General features: G+C 38.9%; 1 protein-coding gene across 3 annotated transcripts in view; it reads right to left on the bottom strand.

Moving 5' to 3' along the window:
• The window catches only part of TLK2 (tousled like kinase 2), a 117,579-nt gene that overhangs the window by 12,468 nt on the left and 83,886 nt on the right, over positions 1–21,225 (bottom strand). For all 3 annotated transcript variants that reach the window (XM_041725164.1, XM_041725162.1, XM_041725163.1), the window contains 7 exons: positions 20,229–20,381; positions 16,425–16,491; positions 14,969–15,066; positions 13,299–13,380; positions 8,316–8,407; positions 3,414–3,503; positions 12–181 (listed from right to left, as the gene is read on the bottom strand). In XM_041725164.1, the coding sequence (XP_041581098.1) occupies positions 12–181; positions 3,414–3,503; positions 8,316–8,407; positions 13,299–13,380; positions 14,969–15,066; positions 16,425–16,491; positions 20,229–20,381 (752 nt within the window). The remainder of the gene's footprint in view (positions 1–11; positions 182–3,413; positions 3,504–8,315; positions 8,408–13,298; positions 13,381–14,968; positions 15,067–16,424; positions 16,492–20,228; positions 20,382–21,225) is intronic.

Here is a 21,225-nt window from a genome sequence, read left to right as displayed (position 1 = left end):
GTTAGACATACCTGGTTTGAGGTCATAGTGTATGATGGGAGGTTTGATTTCATTTAAGTACTTTAAAGCATTCACAATCTGCATGATAATGGATCGGGCCTCTTTCTCCGACATTAATTTGTGCTGTTTCAGGTAGAAGTCCAGATCATTTCCCTCACAGTATTCTAATACTGTACAAAACCTAAAGACAAATAAACCAACATTTGACTGTGGGAAAGAACAAGGAGATTAAGGCTTCCTAGACTAGCCGCACTGAAAACCTTGGGTAATTAGTTTCTTGCTCCATTCTTCTTTCTTCCTTAAAGTACTCTTCTATTCTTTTTTCAGTATCAGCTACCTGAGTGGTTGACAGGAAGGAACCTGGATTCTCTCCTGGGGAAGAGTCTTCCTACCCTCCACACTGGAATCTGCTGTGCTTACAGCTCACCCATGACATACCTCCTCTTAAATCCAGACTATAAGAATACTACCATGAACTATAATGTACATAAGCTAGGTGTCTTTTAGAAAAGTCTCCTACATGTATCCCTACTGTGCTCCAGGTCTAAACAAGCATATTGTGGTCAAGTACACAATTCTCAGTGTAACATGTCTTATGATCCCGAGGGCTGACAGAAAGAATCTAGGGTTTGACCAGGTCTCAAGAACTGGTTTCATGTCCTGTCTCATGGCAGTCTGGCACAATACTGTACTATAATTAATCTCTCCTTGTGAAACACAAGGTGTAAAAGTACAGTATCTGTGGTTCTAACAAATGTGTTATTACACAGTATGAGCTTTTTCCTTCATTTGTATCAATACATCATATTAGACTCCAATTTAAAACTCTATACCATTTGTAGCATTAAAGGGCGTGGTGCCTATCTTCCAAGGCAGTTATAAACCAAAGTGAGGCTTCCTGAATTATTGGAGTATTCCTGAGAGATGAAGGCCTTTAAGCTATCCGAAGCTGTGACAATGTGGGTGCATCACTCAGGGTCTAGTCAGGAAATAAAAACCACCTGCGTATTTAAAACAGAGAGGTTTTAATTCAGGGCACTGATCACATGGATGATGGAAGAGCTGAGAGGGTAAACTGGCCAGTGAGGCACCTCAGAGATCATCTAGACAGGAAGCCATTAGCACCCTAAGGCCAGAGGGCGGAGATGGTGCAACTGGAACCAAGGGTCACCAAGAGAAACTGGAATCACAGTGGGGGCAGGGGTGCATGTGTGTTTCTACCCACCACCATCTGCCTCTCCAGTAGCTGAATCCAGCTGAACAACAACTGACACAGGAGCCTGGTAAAAACAGCCTACAAGGGTCAACTCACCTAGGATGCAGAACAGGGGAAGGGTGAAGAGCAGACCTGAGAGCAAACAGGCTCAGGACTAGCCAGCACTACGGCCTCTGGGCAATTCGAGGCCTTCACAAAGCACCGTAATGAAAGGTGGACATACACAGTCCTGTGGGACCCCTGAACTGAACAGCTTATGTTTCTTAGAAACATACTAGGGTATGCTAGCACCTTATTTAAAGATAAATAGCAAAAATTTAGAGATTCTCTGATCTAAGACATGGATTCTTGTGCTTAGTGGATGTATTCTTTGACCCAAATGCAAGCTTAAAATAAAACCTCACTCAAACAACTCTCGGAAGATTTACTAAAATGATGGTGAAAATTCACCATACACACAATTGGAGGTACAAAATAAACTCAAGAATAGCACACAACCAAGGCAATTCCTCAGATTAGTTAAAAGTGTATACATAATTAAAAACCACAGATAATCCAAGTCATTATTTTTGAGACTTTTATGTACTTGTATTTTGAGGGGTGTTGGTCTACCTAGTATTCAAGGCATTTATTCAAAGCAAAAAAGGTAAGACCACCATGCAGGTACCTGTTCTCTACCTAGATATTTATCTGAACCTCATCCATGCTAACTACACACTGACTATGCCTGGTTCAAGGGCCATACTTCTGGAAAGGATACTTCCCTGAGCAGGTGGAAGAAGGGATACTTCACATTTCCAAAGAGAATTAAGGTCTCCCCCTTTGGGAAGCATTTGTAAATGTGGGACAGTTCTCAGCATAGCAATCTCTGAGACAGCTGCTGTCTGGAATAGGCCAAAACATCCAAAATCACCTTGCAAGGCTAAGGAAGAGTATCTGTTGGTCAGATTCTAGTGTGTTCTCCTGACTCAGTTTAGACTCTTACAGAGAAAATGTTTCCAAATGCTGAAATTATTTCTAAGTTCCTGGATAAACACAGAGGTGACAGAGCTTACCTATACCAGGTAATGAAATACAACAATGCCTAAGAGAACTAAAGATCTCAGGCAAGTCATTTAACTTCTATGGAGCTCAAATTTCCATCTATACAATGAGAAGGCTGAACTGAGATCCCTTTCAACTCTAACATCCTACATGCCTGTGAGGCTATATTTTCACACGCAGCATTGGGTTATGCCCTCATTTGTGCCACAATTATTCCCGTTCTATGATAAAATCACATTGCTGGTCCTTCCTTAAAAGGCCCATTACTGTTTATCAGATTCTGCAGCTGGGGCAGAGACTCTTGTAGAGTCCACATTCACTGGTGCATATCAGAGGTAGATGGCACCAACTTGTGACAGTTATCAAGAGCTGATAATTAAATTTTCAGGAATTTTATGAGCTGGTTATTACGCCACTGGTAGGATGAGTGGACAAACAAAAGGTGGTATATTCACACAATGGAATATATTTGGTCATAAAAAGGAATGAAGTACTGATACATGCTACAGAATGGATGAACCTTGAAAACACATATTAAATGAAAGAAGCCAGTCATAAAAGTCCATATACTATATGAGTCATTCATATGAAAGTCCAGAATAGGAAATCTATAGAGACAAAAAAAAAGATTAGTGGCTGCTTAGGGCTGGCGATGCGGGGAAGAATAAGAGGTGCTAGCAAAAGGTACAGGGTTTCTTTATGAGGTAGTGAAATGTTCTAAAAAATGACTATGGCAATGACTGCACATATCTGTAAATATACTACAACAAGCCTTAAATCGTACACATTAAATGGGTGAACTATATATGGTATTTAAATTTCATCTCAATAAAGCTGGATGTTTTTTAAGTTAGTAGTGTGAAATTAGAGATGTTGAGAAATTTATTATCACAGATATTGTCAGATACTAGGAATTAGGCCTCCCCACTGAGCTGGTTGTTAAACATTTACCAGCACACAACTAAACACATCCTGTGGCTAAGAGATGTACTGCTGGCCCAAATGTGAACTGATATAGGATCATTGCCTAGAAATGCACTTGGTTCCCTCAGAGGGTATTTCCTCAATCCAGACTGAAACTCTATTCCATGAATAATCAACACACTGCAAGAAACCAGTATCAACTGCTAGGCTAAAATGGCACAGCACTTACGAGTCAGTGTCCAGTGAAAAGTAATCATACAGCTTAACTATCCTGGGATGATCCAGTTCTTTGTGAATCCGGTATTCCCTACATGCATGCCTGTAAATAAAGTGGAAAATTAACATTTTGTATTTTGGACTGTCTTTCCGACCTCTTCAAGGATACTCCTACACATTCTCTCACTGCTCTTTGCTTCTCTGCCTATGCGCATTCCATTCAGGTCTGGCTGCCCCCCCCCCCCCCCCCATCTTCCCTCGTCCTATTTTCACTACTGGTGTCTACCAAGCTGTTAAGAAAATAGCAGGTGTTCAGATATTTGTTGAATGACTGGGTGCCAACCTTTTACCAATCTCTTATCCCTTTCAAGTTTATTCTATCACAGTCTCACCTGTTTGATATTAATATCCAAATATCAAAGCTTTAAAAATTATAAAGATATCTTATTTTTCTCTTTCCTCAAAAGCTGATACTTCATATCTATAAATGTTTATATCCTGGGGCTACATGAAGGAGATCAATTTTGGCATGTAAACTCCTTGGTTAAAGGATTACAGATTATAAAAGCAATTAGCAGTGCTTTGTATTTGTTTTTAAATTCTCTTTACGAAAAGAATTTAGAAGGGTACCAGCATTACTTTCTTCTAAGAAAATGTGTAATTGATGAAAATTATGGAACCGGAGGTGCCTGGGTGGCTCAGTCCGTTAAGCATCTGACTCTTGATTTCGGCTGAGGTCATGATCTCAGGGTCCTGGGATCAAGCCCCTGCATTGGGCTCTGCACACAGTGGGAAGTTGGCTTGGTATTCTCTCCCTCTGCCCCTCCCCCTCAGTGCATGGGTACAAGCGTGCAGACAGTTGCTCTCTCAAATAAACAAATCTTAAAAAGAAAAAAAATGACTGAACCCTAGTTTTCTTAGAATGAGAATTTACATATACTTATTAATATCCATTTTTTTAGTTCTTTTCCAATTTAAAACCATTTAAATTAGATTAGGAACAAAAACAAACTAATCTTAGGTATTCATTGAATTTTAAAAGCATTATCAAACAAGTTTATTTAACATAATTACCAATCATTTTAAAAGTATTTAGTTCTTATTTACAAGAAGAGCAACAGAAAATTTTTATCTTTTAAGTAAGCTAGTACCATTTAGTTTGGGGCATTTTCTTATAAGCCAACAGTAAGAAAAGAGAAACTTTCCAGAGTATGGTAAAGTAAAACTTAAGGTGATGTTTTCTGAAATTGGTGTATTCCAGTATGTCAAAAATACATAGGAAATACTCAACTAAAGAAAAGCTAAGGAAACAATCAGGGCAAGGAGGAGCGAGGAACAGGAATCTAAAAGTAATTAAACATGTTTTTCCCGAATGGAAACTGGGTTTGACTAAGCTGATTTTTCAAGCTGCCACTTTTAGCAGTTTTTGCTCCTTCTGATATTTCATTTCATCATCTTTATCTCTTTCTCAAAAGAAAAGACTTGCCAGCACTTAGGCAGAGCAGTGTCAGGACACTCACTACACTGGGACCTGGAAACCTGGCCCTGAGTCCCAGCTCTGTGCTGTCGCTTCTCTGGGCTTTCCAACCGCTGCCCAGGCCTGGAGGTTTCAAAGGACCCTTCCTGGAGACCCAGGCCTCTGGAGCCCTGTGTGGATGCTGAGCAAATGTAGCTGTGGCCCAATCTCTCACTCTACCTAAGCAGCATCATAGCTTTTCATGTATCAAGATTCCATGTAATACTTCATTCAGTATAATTAAGGTGATGCTGTTAACAATAAACAAGTTTAGAAAGCTAAGGACTAACTAGATAACCACTGAAATAATTTCTTATGCTAGCACACTAAAACTCTATAGTTCTCTGCCATTCTGTTTAAATTTTTTGATTTTTGTCATACACTTCAGAGGAGACAATTTCTCTGTCAAGGTACAAAAAATAGAGGAAATTAAAGGAGGGGAAAAATTAAGAACCAAAGGAAGGATCATTCAAAGTCCTCGTCAGCTAAGGGCATTTGCTGTGGTCACTGAAAGTGTTTCCTCAACATTCTGTCAGGCTCTATGCCTGCTTCTCGTACTTCATTAAGCAAGCCAGTGGTTCTGCAACATCCCTCACGCGTTCAACTTTTAATTTCTCATCTAAGGGATTAATGCGCTACAAATAAATAAACCTTAATTAGAAACTGGAAGAAACCTATCCACTAAAATGTCAGTCTTTTACTCTTTTGTAAGTGTATATACTTAGACTTCCAAAATGACTGTAACCTAAAAAATTAGGGGAGTATCACACATAAGAGTACACTAGTTACTAATTTGGATACAATTATTTCTGTGAACAGCTTCACATGAAATATTTCGTACTGTGGAGTTTTTAGTATGTTATTTGGGATAACACAGAAAAGAGAAACTTTCCAGAGTATGGTAAAGTTTGGAAGAGTTAAAGAAATCTTGTAATACCTACTAATGCTTTAATAATGCAAAAATAAAACAATCAATTTGCTTTTTGTTTGTTTGTGGGAGAAGGACAGGGAAGGAGGTACAGAGAGAACTCAAAATTAAACAACAACCTTTTGAGTTTTTCCTTCTTTTTTACCTAAATAAATGTCTTGATCCCAGATGTGATTAGGAAGTCACTCCCACGATAGGAAAAGCAATCAAAGCCTACTACGCAGAAGAATAGGAACATTTTCACATTTTATAATGTTACCATAACACTAAAGTGTACCACTTTTTAGTTTAATACTGAATTTTTAAAGCGCTCTGTAAAATCTGTTATGTGCTTGATATAAACCTTCTTTTAGTTCAAAGGAGTTGATGACATTTGGCTAATTCATTATCTACATAGCCTGTATTAATCAGTATGATTTCATACCAAGCAGTATCTTTCAAAGCAAGGTGGAAGTGCTAAAGAATTTCCCCTGGGTGTGAATGGAAGTCACAAGAACTCTACACACCCCTTCCTCCATGTGTCTGTCAGCTAGGAAATGGGCCCTGTTGAGATGGCTCCACAGAAGGTACTTGGGTGTCATGGTTCCCACCTCTGGTGAGGAAACAAAGGGGTGGGAAGGCACTCCTGCAAGCCTGGAGCTGGACCAGCAAAGAGCTCAGATATATGAGACAACCTCCTTCACTTACTCTACGACCCTGCCTGGTAGAGGAACATGAGATAATACTCAATCTCTACCCACTAGCATTTGAAACAGCCTGCCAAATGTGTCACAGAGGCACATAGTCCTGGCTTCAATCCCTTACTGTTGCAGAAAGCTAAGGCAAGTAGCACCCCACTTACAGTTACCACAGTGTTCCTTACCAGTGTTCTCTTTAGGGCCAGCCTAAAAGCTGCACACTAAGACCAGGCAATGTATGTGTGTAAATCCCAGCAAAGGGAACCATTTTCTCAAGGTTGACCAAGGCTGGTCCCTCATGAAGTCAAGTGGTTCAGAGTGGTCAATGCACACTAAGATACAGAACAGGCTCCAAGGACAGGTGAAGAGCATTTTTAAAGAGAAGCATATATAGTTCCAACCCTCTTATGTACTCTGAGATATATACCAGGGACATTTCTCATTTATAACTGGTCAGAACAACATGTGGTTTCCTTCTCTGAAGCGCTCCTGGCATTCACTATGGCATGCCATTCGTCCCTGCACGCCAAGTGACTGGAATGTACTTATAATAATGGAACTGCTCCTCAGAAGCATCTGGACTGCAGCTGCCTGTCACGTAAGAGACACATGCAGGGTGCCATGCATAATGCACACATCATCCCTCTTTCTACCTCTGCTCAGTCCTATTCTCTTAATGCCCCAGGAACCCTCACTTTTTCAGTGCTGAGTGCTACTGCCAATCTACATGGAATAAGAAGCGTTCCTGGACCTCTGAGAACTAACATCTATACAGTAAGAGCTGCCTTGGTCCCTGCCCCAAGAACCAGTCAGTGATACAGAAATGAGATTTAGCAGCCAATTAAAAGGCTACTTCAAAGTCCACTGCTTTTTCCCTCCTCCAAAGGACTATTTGTAAGGAAAAAAAAAAAACAACTGCTTTAATAGAAAGGGGCTGTCTTCTCTTTTCAGAGTTAGGGCAAGGCTAACTCAGTGCTTGTACCTACAACAAGGAAACAAAACTAAGCTCAGGGTGGCAGGGGGAGAGGTCCCCTAAAAGCAAATTAATTATGCATGGCCTCCAAATCAAATGAGCCATGAATTCCAATGTTCTGAAGCTTGGGGTGGAGTAAGGGAAATAAGCAAAACCTGACATTAGTGGATCAGAGAAATTCACACCTGTAGTACATGTAATAATCATTCATTCTAAAGAAGATGCCCCCCCACCCCCACCCCATGCGGAGGAGGACTGCCAGCAGCAGCCTTGAGAAGACAGGCAAGCACGGTAAGCAGGACACTGAACACGGAGAATTCTGAAAAGGGAAACTGTGAGGGGGAGATGAGCCCAGCACTGAGGAGCTGAATGAGTCAAGTAAACACCACTGAGGCACCCCTAGTGACCCTCACTGTCTCCTCCATGATGAAATGACTGAGATAGCAGAAGCCTCACCCAAAGCTCCCCAGGAGCCCCAGGGCACTACCATCTGCTTTCTACAGACAAGCAAGATGGTTTCTGAGGCTTTACTTGTTTATTGTAGCTAAGGTTAGATACATAATGGAAAGGGAGGTTAAAGAGTATGGATTTTGGATTGAAAGAAGTCTAGGTTTAAATACTAGCTCAGCCATTTCTGAACTATTACTCAAATTCTGGAAGTTTCAGTTTGTTCATTGGTAAGATGGAACACTTACTCTCCTAGAATAGTTAGAGGAGTATGTGACACCACAACAGCAGTGCACATACCATATTAACCTGGGGTTCACACCACAGCCACTACTCCTGAACTCTGACAAATCAGACATTCTGGCATCACTTACTTGTGGTAATTCTCCTTTTTCTCATCTCTCCAGTTTTTATTTAACTGGTGAATTTTCACAGCTACATATCTTTGTTCTGTTAGATCAAATGCCTACAAAGAAAAGGAATAAGTTATATTCTGGATAAAAGCTAACAAGAATTACAGGCAAGTAATGCATTTGAAGCTTCTATTTAACACATGGATATACTCAAAACCTAAAATGCATTATTAAATACAAGCAGCCGTGGATGACAACACATAACGTACTTGTTTCAGAGTTACAACCATTTTCTTAAAACTTGTGATCAGATCATTTAGAGTCTCCAGACGCACTGGCACCAAAGGGCTTAGGAAACAACCAGGCACACACCACAAACAGCAGGCCGGCCCGCGCCTCACCAGTCACTCCCAGACAGTTTTCTCTGTGGACACTGTCCGCCCTCTCTTTGACCCTGCTCCCCTGGGCTGTGTCTTACCCCTCTGCTGACATTGGGACTTGACAGGCTTCACTGGGGTGTCCTGCCACTTCTGAAATGCTGGGGACACAGACTACCTCCTCCTTGAGAAATAACCCTTCCAGATACATGTTTGTTGAGAAAATAACCTCGTAATTTGTTATATTGTGTTTATTAAAATACAAACAGAAACAGAGACAAAAACCAGTCCCACCCATATACATATGATGGGTAAAATGAATAGCACTTTCTGATGCCAACAATGTCTGAAGTTGGTCACACCAGGTCACTTCTCTAGCACCGTCGAAAGAAAGGGACAGGGGATCCCTGGGTGGCGCAGCGGTTTGGCGCCTGCCTTTGGCCCAGGGCGCGATCCTGGAGACCCGGGATCGAATCCCACATCAGGCTCCCGGCGCATGGAGCCTGCTTCTCCCTCCGCCTGTGTCTCTGCCTCTCTCTTTCTCTCTGTGTGACTATCATAAATAAATAAAAAAAAAAATTTAAAAAAAAAAAAAAAAAAAAAAAAAGAAAGAAAGGGACAGACTTTCTCCAAAGACCATCACAGCTGGAAAGTCCTCCATCAACTAGGTAGTACTATACAGTGAAGGGAAGAAGGCAAGCAGGTGGGTTTGTGAGGATGCTGGGTATAAATCACAATTTGGTAAAGTGAGTAGCATTTTAATATAATAGGAAATTTCTCTTATATAAAGGAATTCATGGAGGAATTCCTTTGGAATGAATAGTTTTTCTTAGCTTTTAAAGTTCAGATGAGAAACTTAATACTAGAGTTCCAACATTATTACCACCCATCTGCCAGTTTCCACAAATGTATGAACAGATGAAGGTAACAGGCACAGGAAAAGTCCATGAATAGTGATGATTACTGTTCTATGGATCTTTTAAAATAAAAACTACCTCTAGGAAAACACTAAATGCAAGAGAGGGCTGCTTATAAAAGAAACTCCCAATTTATACTAAAATTAAACCAGTAGTTTTAAAAATACAAAACCACATAATTCAAACAGAATATCTTATTTCACAGAAATAGAAATTTCTGAACTCTATTTTCAGAGTGGACTCTGAAGTCCACCTGCAAACTTGTATAACATCATGGCTTTACAGCAAAGAACAATTTCAAGCCATTAACAGCCAGATCAAATACCACCTGATTTATAAGAGCATAATAACATTAATGACACTACAAGTGTCTTTTTTTCCACCCACCACACCATATTTCTGAATCCAAGACACTGGGATCCACCACTGATTAAAAGAAAGGCTTCTGGAGAGTGGAGAAGAGCAAAAGAAGAACTACGTGGAATGTACACATCATTGGATGAAGCATCTAAATTTTAGGAATATTAAAAGGTTTAAGGAACACACTAGGGAAAAAACGGGATGAAGAAATCACTAATGAGCAACTGGGAAGTACCAAGAATGAATTTTGGTATTTTAAAAAAGAAGTCGTCTCATTTCTGGGTTTATAGCCAAAAGAATGAAAAGCAAGGTCTTCAAGAGATATCTGCACACACATGTTCAAAGCAGTGCTATTCATAAAAACCAGAAGAGGAAGCAACCCCAATGCCTACTGCCAGATGAATGGATAAAGAAAATGAAGTATGTGCATATAATGGAATATTATTCAGTCTTAAAAGAAAGAAATAAAAAAAGGGGGGGGGGATCCTATCACAGGATTCAACATGGATGAACGCTGAGAACATTTTGCTAAGTGAGCCAAGCCAGTCACCAAAAGAAAAATATTGTGATTTTACCCAGATAGCTATCTGAAAGTAGTCCAATTCATAGAAAGAGAAAGTACAATGGTGGTTAGCAGGGGCTGGGGGAGGGCAAGAAGATAGTGGTTGATTAAATAGTTAAAGTTTTAGTTTTCTAAGATGAGAAAATTCTGGAGATCTGTTTCACAAACAACATAAACATGGCTAACACTACTGTACATTTAAAGATGGTTAATGTTGGTAAATTTTGTTTTTATCACAATTTCAAAAATTATCAAAAATAAAAAATTAAGTGTACGATTCAACAATGAAAACAAAACCAAAGAAGGTAAAAGGAAAGACGAAAGCAAAAGTGCAAAAGTTAATGGAAAAAACCAAAGCAAAAAACCCCTAAACGCAACCCTGGGCGCTTGGGTTGCTCAGTCAGTTGGGCATCTGTCTTCAGCTCGGCTCATGGTCTCGGGGTCCTAGAATCCAGCAAAGCCCCTGTCTTTCCTGCCCTGTCCCCCACCACTTTGAGATCTCTGCTCAGCAAGGAGTCTGCTTTTCCCTCTCCCTCTGCCCCTCCATTATACTCATGTTCTCTCCCTCTCAAATAAACAAAAATCCTAAAAAACAAAACCCAAATCAAAGAGTAGACTAGATCAACAAAAACGGTTGACTCTTGGCAGGGGAAAAAACTATTGACTAAACCTCTCTGACCTATCGGTCAAGAGATGCAAAAATGGGCAGCCCAGGTGGCTCAGCAGGGGCAGTCCAGGTGGCTCAGCTGTTTAGTGCTGCCTTCAGCCCAGGGCCTGATCCTGGAGACCCGGGATCAAGTCCCACATCAGGCTCCCTGCAATGAAGCCTGCTTCTCCCTCTGCCTGTGTCTCTGCCTCTCTCTCTGTGTATCTCATGAATAAATAAAATCTTAAAAAAAGAAAAAAAAGATGCAAAAATGAATATTTCATTAAAAAAGAAAAATAACTAAGGTATAGATGATATTTTTAAACCAAGGTGAGGGCAGCCCAGGTGGCTCAGCAGTTTAGTGCTGCCTTCAGCCCAGGGCCTGATCCTGGGGGCCTGGGATCGAGTCCTGCGTCAGGCTCCATGCATGGAGCCTGCTTCTCCCTCTGCCTGTGTCTCTGCCTCTCTCTCTCTCTGTCTCTCATGAATAAATAAAATCTTTAAACAAACAAACCAAGGTGAAACAGAAGATTTTCCAGAAAAATTAATCAAAAGTGACTTTAAGAAGGGGAAGAAAATATGAATAAATCAGTATTTGTAGAAGGAATTGAAAAGGTAGTCAAAAAGTTTTCCTTGGGGTGCCTGGGTGGCTCAGTCAGTTAAGCATCTGCCTTTGGCTCAGGTCGTGATCTCAGGGTCCTAGGATGAAGCCCTGCATCCAGTTCCCTGCTCAGCATAGAGCCTGCTTCTCCCTCTCCCTCTGCTGCTCTCCCTGCTTATGCTCTCTGTCAAATAATAAATAATATCTTTAACTTTCAAGGAACCAACAATTCCTATGCAATGCATTCCAGGGCATAGGAAAAAAATAGGCACAACTTATTCTGGATAAGTAGGACACAGAAGCTAGACAATGCTGCCTGCACAAAAAAGACAACTATGGGCCAGTCCCACTTACAAACATAGATAACAAAATATGATATATTAGAAAATCAAGCCCAATAGTACACTAAAAATAATATTCTAGTTCCGGAAGTGGATAGTGACAGTAGTCGTACAGCATTATGAATATACTTAATGCAAGTGAACTGTACACTTGAAATGGTGAAAATGGTAAATTTTTATGTATATATCGCCACAGTAAAATATTAACACTAAAAAAAGGAAAACTGTTCAATCAGTATGTTGTACACCATAAACTAATATAACATTGTGTGCCAACTACACTTCAATTAAAACAAACACACACACACACACACACACACACACACACACACACACACAGGTACTAGTCGTTTTGGAAAATATATTTTTTATAACAATAAAAAGTGGGGGATAGAACTAGTTTATACTGTTTGTACCTGAAATGAAAACTAATTATTTTGTTCAGAAGATTTCCCATATGTAAATACATAGGGCCCAACATAAATCCTAGCAGTGAAGGCTGCAGCTCAGGAAGAGACTTAGCAGGGCCATATAGTAAAGACTATTTAATAAATGGATTCTGCATGTAAAAGCCCGGTGCCAGAAACAGCTAGGAAGAAACTTAAGGAGGCAGTGACTAGTGAACATGTTATTGGATCTGCAGCTATCCTGAAAATCAGCTGAATTTCTCATTTAGCACAAACCAACTGGAATGGAGGCACAGCAGCCTGAACTCACTGGCCTAGCTGAGGCCGGGATGCTCCTTCAGAATGCCAGAGCTACTAAACACTCGGGACTTAGAAGAGGAGAACATTTTAAAAACAAAAAGCAGGTTTTCAAGTAAGAATGAACTTTAACACATCTATTTTGTTAAAAAATAAAACTGTAAGAATAAAAGTAACATATACTTATTTCTAACAAATGTGAGGTAGGAAATGTAAAACCAGAATAAAAATCATCACAGTTTACCCAGAAATGAGTGTTTTCCTTTCTGTTTTATTTTTTATTTTTCAAACTTGAGAACAGTGCAAAAACACTGTATCCTGCCTTAGTCACTGAAGTTTACTGGAAGCAGTTTTCCCTAAGATACAGGTTCTTAAAGTTTTTGAACTTAAACGAACAGATATCAACCCACAATTATCACTATTTTTAATGCTCTTTCAAGTTGGTAATAACCAATAATTTAATCCTTAGTCTCTGTACCCCGTTTCTTACACTTACCTTGTAAACTTCACTGAAACCTCCTCTACCCAAAAGATGTAATAACAAATATCTGTCATTTAGCGTTGGATGATCTTTAAATCTGTGGAAACAGAGAATACAGAACATCCTGAGTTTAAGGACCACATAATCTCCACACTGGCAAAATTCTCAGAGTATCTTACATGCTCTACACATGATTACAGCTGCTGCTGACAGTCTGGCAACAATACCAGTATAGCTAGTTGTGAACATGAAGTAAGTTATATAGTTCAAAAAGACCACACAATTACAAGACACAGCACTATCTCTAGCGCTATTAGGCATAGGTGCTAGGCTCAGCGCAGTGACACCTGGACCTGTGACCTTTGTTGACCTTCCTCCCTTTCTTAAAGGTGGTTGTGCAACTACCATCACCATCCACTTGCTATAAGGTACAGACTACACCAGATCAGGGATTTTCAAACTGTACTACCTACTTAGTTCTTCCAAAGTATTCAAGAGCCACATGTTCCCACTACTCCAAAACTAATACAATAAAATGTAAAGATATTTTACACGAACTTAAAAATTATCAAGTCACATGTTCTCTGTTCATTCATTTTCTCTAAGACAGTTTTACAATATAACTGTTTTCCCCACAGAAGATTCCACCTCATGCTTTCTAACAGTAAGACAAAGAAAGAAGGGATGCTGGCAAAAATAACTTCACAAATATTTCTACCTAATTCCTAATCTTAAACAGCCCAACTGTTACTCCTGAAATAATTCTGGGACAGTGACATGCCTACAGAGAGGTGACATGACTGTGGCAGTTAGCTCCTTGTTCAGTCAGAGTTATAGGTCCCCAGTTGGGCTGATTGAATTTCACTGGGCTACCATAAAGATGATATGACAGCATCAGGGCTGTGCCACTCCCCCACCCCCCCAGCCACCACCACCTCTGCCGCCATACAGCCATAAAGTACTCAGTCATGGTAACTGCTGCCACTTCACAGAAGAAAAGTCCACGGCTCACACTGGCCAAACAAAATTACTCAAGCTACAGCTATGTCCAAGAAAATCACATTTTGGAGTCAGAAAAACATGAGTAAGAATAGATTATGGACTGAAACTACTTCCCACTTTAATCTACTTTTCAGTTGCAATCCTTTAAATAACTTATAAACAAAGGTGGGCATTCATCTACAACTAATGCACTGAACTTACAAGTCTCTTGTTTAAAATCTCAACACACAAATTGGCCCTTAAAGGTCATTCCAAAACTGGTGCCATCTCAACCAAGTAACTTTCCATGACACCATATGGTCACCCATGCTTCCATTTAGCAAGGCTCTGCAGCAATCTGAATATACATGTATCCCAACCACTAAGAACTGCAAAGCTGTATTGTTTTAGTGACCTCTACTTGTGTAAAAATGCTATAATACGTATACAGATATTTAACATATAAATCTAACATATATGTGTGTGTGTGTAAAAAAAGAAATATATATATATATTTATTTAAACAAAAGCAAATCATAGCTGTGTTGTGTTCACAAACCTGTATTATACCTTGCAATACAGCTAAATACACCATGGAATTATTTATCCTATTTATATTAAGCAGAAACATCATTTTAAACCATTCAATTCAAGTCAGAAAGTGTTCAGCAATCTCCAACCCAACATACCCCCAAGTTGCTTACTGTGAATTATCTTCATTATGTATCCTTTTTAGTTCCCTGATATGTAGATTTCTAACCCTTTCTAGCCTTTCCAGCTCTGCCTGGATCTCTGCTTCCTCCTACAGTGAAAAGGAAAGAAATAGCTCAGAACACAGGACACTACCTTTTCAGAATCTCATTTCAAAAACAGTAGATGTTTCTCTTTTCAAAAACTAAAGTAAATGTTTCTTTTCCACTGAAAAAGATTTAAGAACTATAATTTTGATCATAAAAAATAAACCCACAGTAAATAATAAAATTCAAACCATCCAAATGAATACAAGAAAGAAAAAAAAGCCCTCTGCTCCCATGCCGCCTCCTCTCCATCATACCCCTAGATGGAACTGCTGTTAAGTGTCTTATGTAAATTTCCAGAAATGTTCTCTGTATTTACATATAGGCACACAATTTTTTTTAAAAAATACAAAAACCAGAGACTATCTGGTTCTGCTCGGTAAGTACAGATTATACTTGGTGCCTTAAATTCCACTGATTTAACAAGTTCTGAGCACCCAGTGGGAGAAAAACACATACACCAACAGCAGTTTATTAGATGCTTATTGACCATCATTACCATAAGTAGCACCTACCAAAAAAGTATAGGCTGCTAAATTTAGGAGATAAGCAATCTAGATCCAAGATGCCTCTGTGAACATTGCCAATAACAAGTTTTAAGTAGGTGCCTTCATGTTACAATATGGCTGGTACAAAACCTTCTCAGCCAGTTTAGGCAAGAGATAAGAGCTACTATGTGATTTAAAATATCCTAAGTGTCGTCATATCAAATCTGAACCACCTGCTCATATTGTATATTTTTTACTATAAGGATAACTACTTATGAAGCTTTATGAGATATACAGAATTATCCACTGGTGCATCATTGGTTGAAAAAGTGCTTTCACTGGGTGGCTGGAGTTGATTCAAAAATTTAAAAATATGGGGATGCCTGGGTGGCTTAGCAGTTGAGCTCCTGCCTTTGGCCCCCGTGTGTGATCCTGGAGTCCCGGGATCGAGTCCCACATCGGGCTCCCTGCATGGAGCCTGCTTCTCCCTCTGCCTATGTCTCTAGCCCTCCCTTCTCATGAATAAATAAAATCTTTAAAAAATATATAGAAATACAAGAAAGGAGGGGTGCCCAGGTGACTCAGCTGGTTGTGCATCTAACTCTTTATTCTGGCTCAGGTCATGATCTCAGGATCCCAAAACTGAGCTGTGAGTTGGGCTCTAAGCTCAGTGGGGAGTCTGCTTTAGACTCTCTCCCTCGCCCTACTCCCACTTGCTCTCTCTCTAAAACAAACAAATAAATAAAATCTTTAAAAAAATACAAAATGCAATAGCTTAACTACTGAAGATTTCTACTCAAATGTGTCAAACTATGACATTTGCTTCAATACCACATGTAAACTCACTTCTCCAGACATATTTTTATTACACTTACCTTTTTAAGATGACCTAATCTGAGTTTGAAAATTTCTTCTTGTTCATGGTATTCTGCTAATGTTAACCTGGAAAATAATGGCAGAAATCCCAGTAAATTATTTGAAATTGTAGTGTGCCTATTAAGAGAAATGACAAAGCATGTCATATGATATATTCAGTCTCTCTGTTAAAATAAAAGATTATCTATAAGTCCTCTGACAAGAGAAAATTTTTGTGATTTCTTAGATGTGACATGAAGAAAGGTCTGCAGAGCCAGAAGACTAATTTGTAAAAAATGAGAAAAGAAGTCAGCTATATTTTTACATTATTTATGAAATGAGCTTTGTCCATACAATTTCAGATGAAAATTCATTGGGAGAGGTAGCCAAAAATTATATGCCTAAGTTTTTTTTGAGGGGAAAGTATTAAGCCAATGGATTTGATTATTTCTGATAACTCTTAGACCTTTCTACTATAATAACAAGGAGAAGAACAACACAGTAGAAGAGTCCAGGATTTGGAGTCTGAGGTCTAGAGTTCAAATTGCAACTCAGGCCATGTGACCTTGGACAAAGCAACTTTAACTTAAATCTTAGTTTCTTAAACATTTAGCAAGTAATGAACCCCCCACCTAACAAAGCTGCTGTGCCTATTAAATGAAAATGTGAAATAATCCATATTGTATAAAGTTTCTTTTTAAAAAAATTTATTTATTCATGAGAGACACAGAGAGAGAGGCAGAGACATAGGCAGAGGGAGAAGCAGGCTCCATGCAGGGAGCCCGATGTAGGACTCGATCCCAGGACTCTGGGATCATGACCTGAACCAAAGGGAGACACCCAACCACTGAGCCACCCAGATGTCCCAATAAATAAAATCTTAAAAAAAAAAAAGGAATGAGCATTTAAGAAGTGACAGCCTACTCTTCTATCTTCACTTTCTTCATACTCTAGAGGCACACACATATACTTCAAAGTTTCAGGTGTCACTGTTTAGATATATTCTAAATAGCTGAAGGAAGAAATAGCTATCCTATCAACCAGGCAGGGCTACAAAATAGCCTTTGAGATCTGACTAAAATAAAATAAAAAGAATAGCAAGAAGAAATGTATCCACTAGGGCTGTTATGCTTGTCTCTTCACTGTGCAGAAATACTAAAATCCATTATTCTGTATCACACCAGTTAAAAAAGGAGAAATGAAAAATCATAGCTAGGGACTCTCCTTGCCTGAAATAGGTTCAATACCAGGATGGATAATGTGACTCACACTAAGGCTCCAGAGGAATGTTTTTGGCTTCTGGCCAAAGGAATGAGCCAAGTCACAGATACTCTAATTAAACACTGGACTGAAAACCTTCCAGCCTGGATTTTACACAGGACTCCAGATGGCAACGGCTTACTGACACACTACTGGCCTGGACTGAATTCTAATTATTGTTCTATGGCAAGGAAACAGCCTATGCCTTCTATTACTCCTAAGCCAATGGTCTTATGCACTAACATTTGATAATTTTCAAGTAATAATGGAGGGAGAGTCTCTCCACAAAATAAATATGGGAGTGGTAGCAAAAGAAGACAATGATCAGATTACTGTGTATAACATTTGCCCAGAAAAATTTAAAATCTGGGCTCCTACTTGGACTTTCTGAAAGGAAAGACTTTAAATTTAGAATCTAGTTTTAAAATATTTATTTGTAAGAATGAACATGTTTCCCAAGCTTATGCACTGTGAGTATTTTTATCACTATACTCAATGTAATTATTAGTTTATTCATCTGTTCATTTCTCCTAAATAAACCATTAGCTCCTAAGACTGGGGCTATATTCTTAGCTCTGTATCCCCAGTGTCCAGAACAGGGCCAACTGTATAATAAGCATTTAACACAGATTTACAAAATGAGTGGCAAGGTAAAGGCTCCCCAACATATCAGGTATGTATGGAGTGAGGACTGGTGTTAAGCTATCTTTCTCACTGGAATGGGATATCATGGGCTTTTAAAAATAGTGTAATACAAATATTATTATATTTGAAATGGATTACGTTAATATGTTTTTAAAGAACTGATATGAAAACATAAAGGCAAAAGACATTCTTCAATAAATCATACAATATCATTATTATTTTTTATTTGTGTCTATCTTTGGATCTGAAACTTATTTTCAAAGAATCCCATAATGACAGCTGTACCAAATTTCTTTTTCCCTTGAAAAACCAATTCACCCACTCCAGATACACTGATTACAATACCAATAACTGTCTCTATGAAAAATGTATTTAAAATTTCAAGTATCTGAGTGCCTGGGTGGCTCAGTGGTTGAGTGTCTGCCTTTGGCTCAAGGTATGATCCTGGGTCCTGGAATCGAGTCCCACATCGTGCTCCCTGCGTGGAGCCTGCTTCTCCCTCTGCCTCTCTTTCTGTGTTTCTCATGGATAAATAAATAAAATCTTTAAAACATAAAATTTCAAGCATCCAATTGAGAAATCAACTTCACGGCCACCATCAATTCTTCAGAGACTGCCTATACTATCTGTACATCTTTTTACCTTTTTTTATTTGAAAGCTTCTTGAAGACAGAAGTGCTGACTTAAATTTGTCTTTGGGGTATGTATGAGGAATATTTTAAGTAGGTAATATATATAGGTTATTTCCCATGTCAATTTTGTTTTGGAGTTCCTGCTTAGTTGGCAAACTACAGCCCATAAGCAAGTCAGCTCAGTCTATTTTTGTAAATAAAGTTTCATTGGAACACAGCCATACCCATTCATTTATGTATTGCCTGTGGCTGCTTTCAGGCTACAACAGATAAGCTGAGTAGCTGCAATAGAGACCTTCTAGCCTACAAAGCCTGAAATATTTACCATTATTAAAAAATCTTGTCAACAACTGTCCTAGAAGAAGATTCTCTTAGCGGAGTGGATTATCAAGAATGTGATAATCAATTAGGGAAATGTGACACATGGCAAGGATAAAAAAGACAGCATCTATACTAAGGATCTTCTACCCCTCACATTCATGCAGACTAACTGCTGATTGGCAGTGGAAAAGATGACTACACTGTCACTGAAGATACTGGTGTTTTCCTTAGGTCCATGGAAGAGGAAAAAATGGTGATGTCAAGATTTGGCTTATTGGGAAAATACTCTTTTCTAAAAATAATATATTTTTTCTTAGCTTACTCCTAAAATTTGAGACTGTTAACTAAGTGCTGTTTAGACCATAAAGAGCATTCTTCAGCTGTGCATTCTTTAGTTCAAAATAGTAGCTGGGGGCAGCCCTGGTGGCTTAGTGGTTTAGGGCCACCTTCAGCCTAGGGCCTGATCCTGGGGACCCAGGATCGAGTCCTACATATTATCAGGCTCCCTGCATGGAGCCTGCTTCTCCCCCTGCCTGTGTCTCGGTCTCTCTCTCTCTGTCTCTCATGAATAAATAAATAAAATCTTAAAAAACAAAATAGTGGCTGGGTAATACCCATAAGATGATACTGAGGTACCATAACCCAGATCCACACATAAGCAACTATACCATTTGACGATCACAATGACATCACATTTGTTACAAGGGTGGCCAAAGACCATGACGCCAAGTTAAGAGACATTATTTCTCCCACTTATTCAAAAATACCTGAGATCAGGACTAAGAAAATGAATTTTACAAGGTTTTATATATATGTTGTGAGTAAATCCATAAAAATGTAACTAAAAAGAAGGCTAATGCTCTAGAAATCCGCATAATTTATCATTTTGTCCAGTGGCACTCAACAGGACATGAGTATTTTGGGGAGAGTATAGTTTCTCACAGTTCACATTAATAAAGAACATACGTTTCATTTTCAGCTCCATTGGTCTTGCTTTTCCGCTGTTTCTGCTCATTGGTTGCTGGAGGGGCCTGTCCCATGGCAGGAGGTTTCCGCTTTGCTAACATTTTCCGTTGTCTTTCTATCTCTTCCCTCTGTGAATTTATCCTTTCCTGCTGCCTAGAGATAGAAAAGATGTGGCACAGAAGGTGATAAAAAAAATTGTAACATGGCTGTAGAATAAATATCTTGGTATGTATATATGTGATAGGCTTCAGAAAAAATAAGCCCCTTTCAATCAATAAAGATTTGATTTTAACTTCAGGTTAGAAGAGCCAAATAACTGATGACAGAAAGAAGTTTTGGAATGAGTCTGTGCTTTAAGACGGTAGTTATAATTTTTCTCAGACCAGGAAAGCAGGCAGGAACAATATCCAATTTCCACTGCAACCTTATTTTCTGACTCAGAAAGAATTTTCTGATTTCTTTTTAACAGTTAAGAAAACAACTCTTGGTATGACCCCACTAAAAACCTGTTATTTCTATAAGAAAATTACAAAAGGTTCCAAGCGCCTTTTTATTTTTTATTTGGATTAAAGTCTCCTCCTGGATTAAATTCATCAAGAAAGAGGCCCACAGCCATCATATGCGTAATGCATAAATACAGCGTACAATGATGCCAAAACTTGGGGAAATCTTAAACTGCATATTCTGAGAACAAGAACACTTTCTTGAACGTGAAAATGCAGAGATCACAATTATATACAATATAATAACAATTCCTATATTAATTCTTGATATTCTTAAAATGATTTAGCTATTTATACTTACAAATAAAAATCACCTAAGGACAGTCCTATCAGTGATACTTCATTTACATTTATTTTGGGAGTAGAATCTGGAATTATGTCAGTAAACTGTAACTCATCTTAGAAAAGAACCATGTCTATCAAGCCTTATACCTCTAATACATGACAGTTGCTTTTTAGAGTTGATCCTTAAATACCTCTTGCATTGTATCAAT

This window comes from Vulpes lagopus, chromosome 12 (genome assembly GCF_018345385.1).
Source record: "Vulpes lagopus strain Blue_001 chromosome 12, ASM1834538v1, whole genome shotgun sequence".
NCBI classification, from domain to species: domain Eukaryota; kingdom Metazoa; phylum Chordata; class Mammalia; order Carnivora; family Canidae; genus Vulpes; species Vulpes lagopus.
Note: the sequence above shows the minus strand (reverse complement) of the source record. Positions and strands in the feature narration are given on the sequence as shown.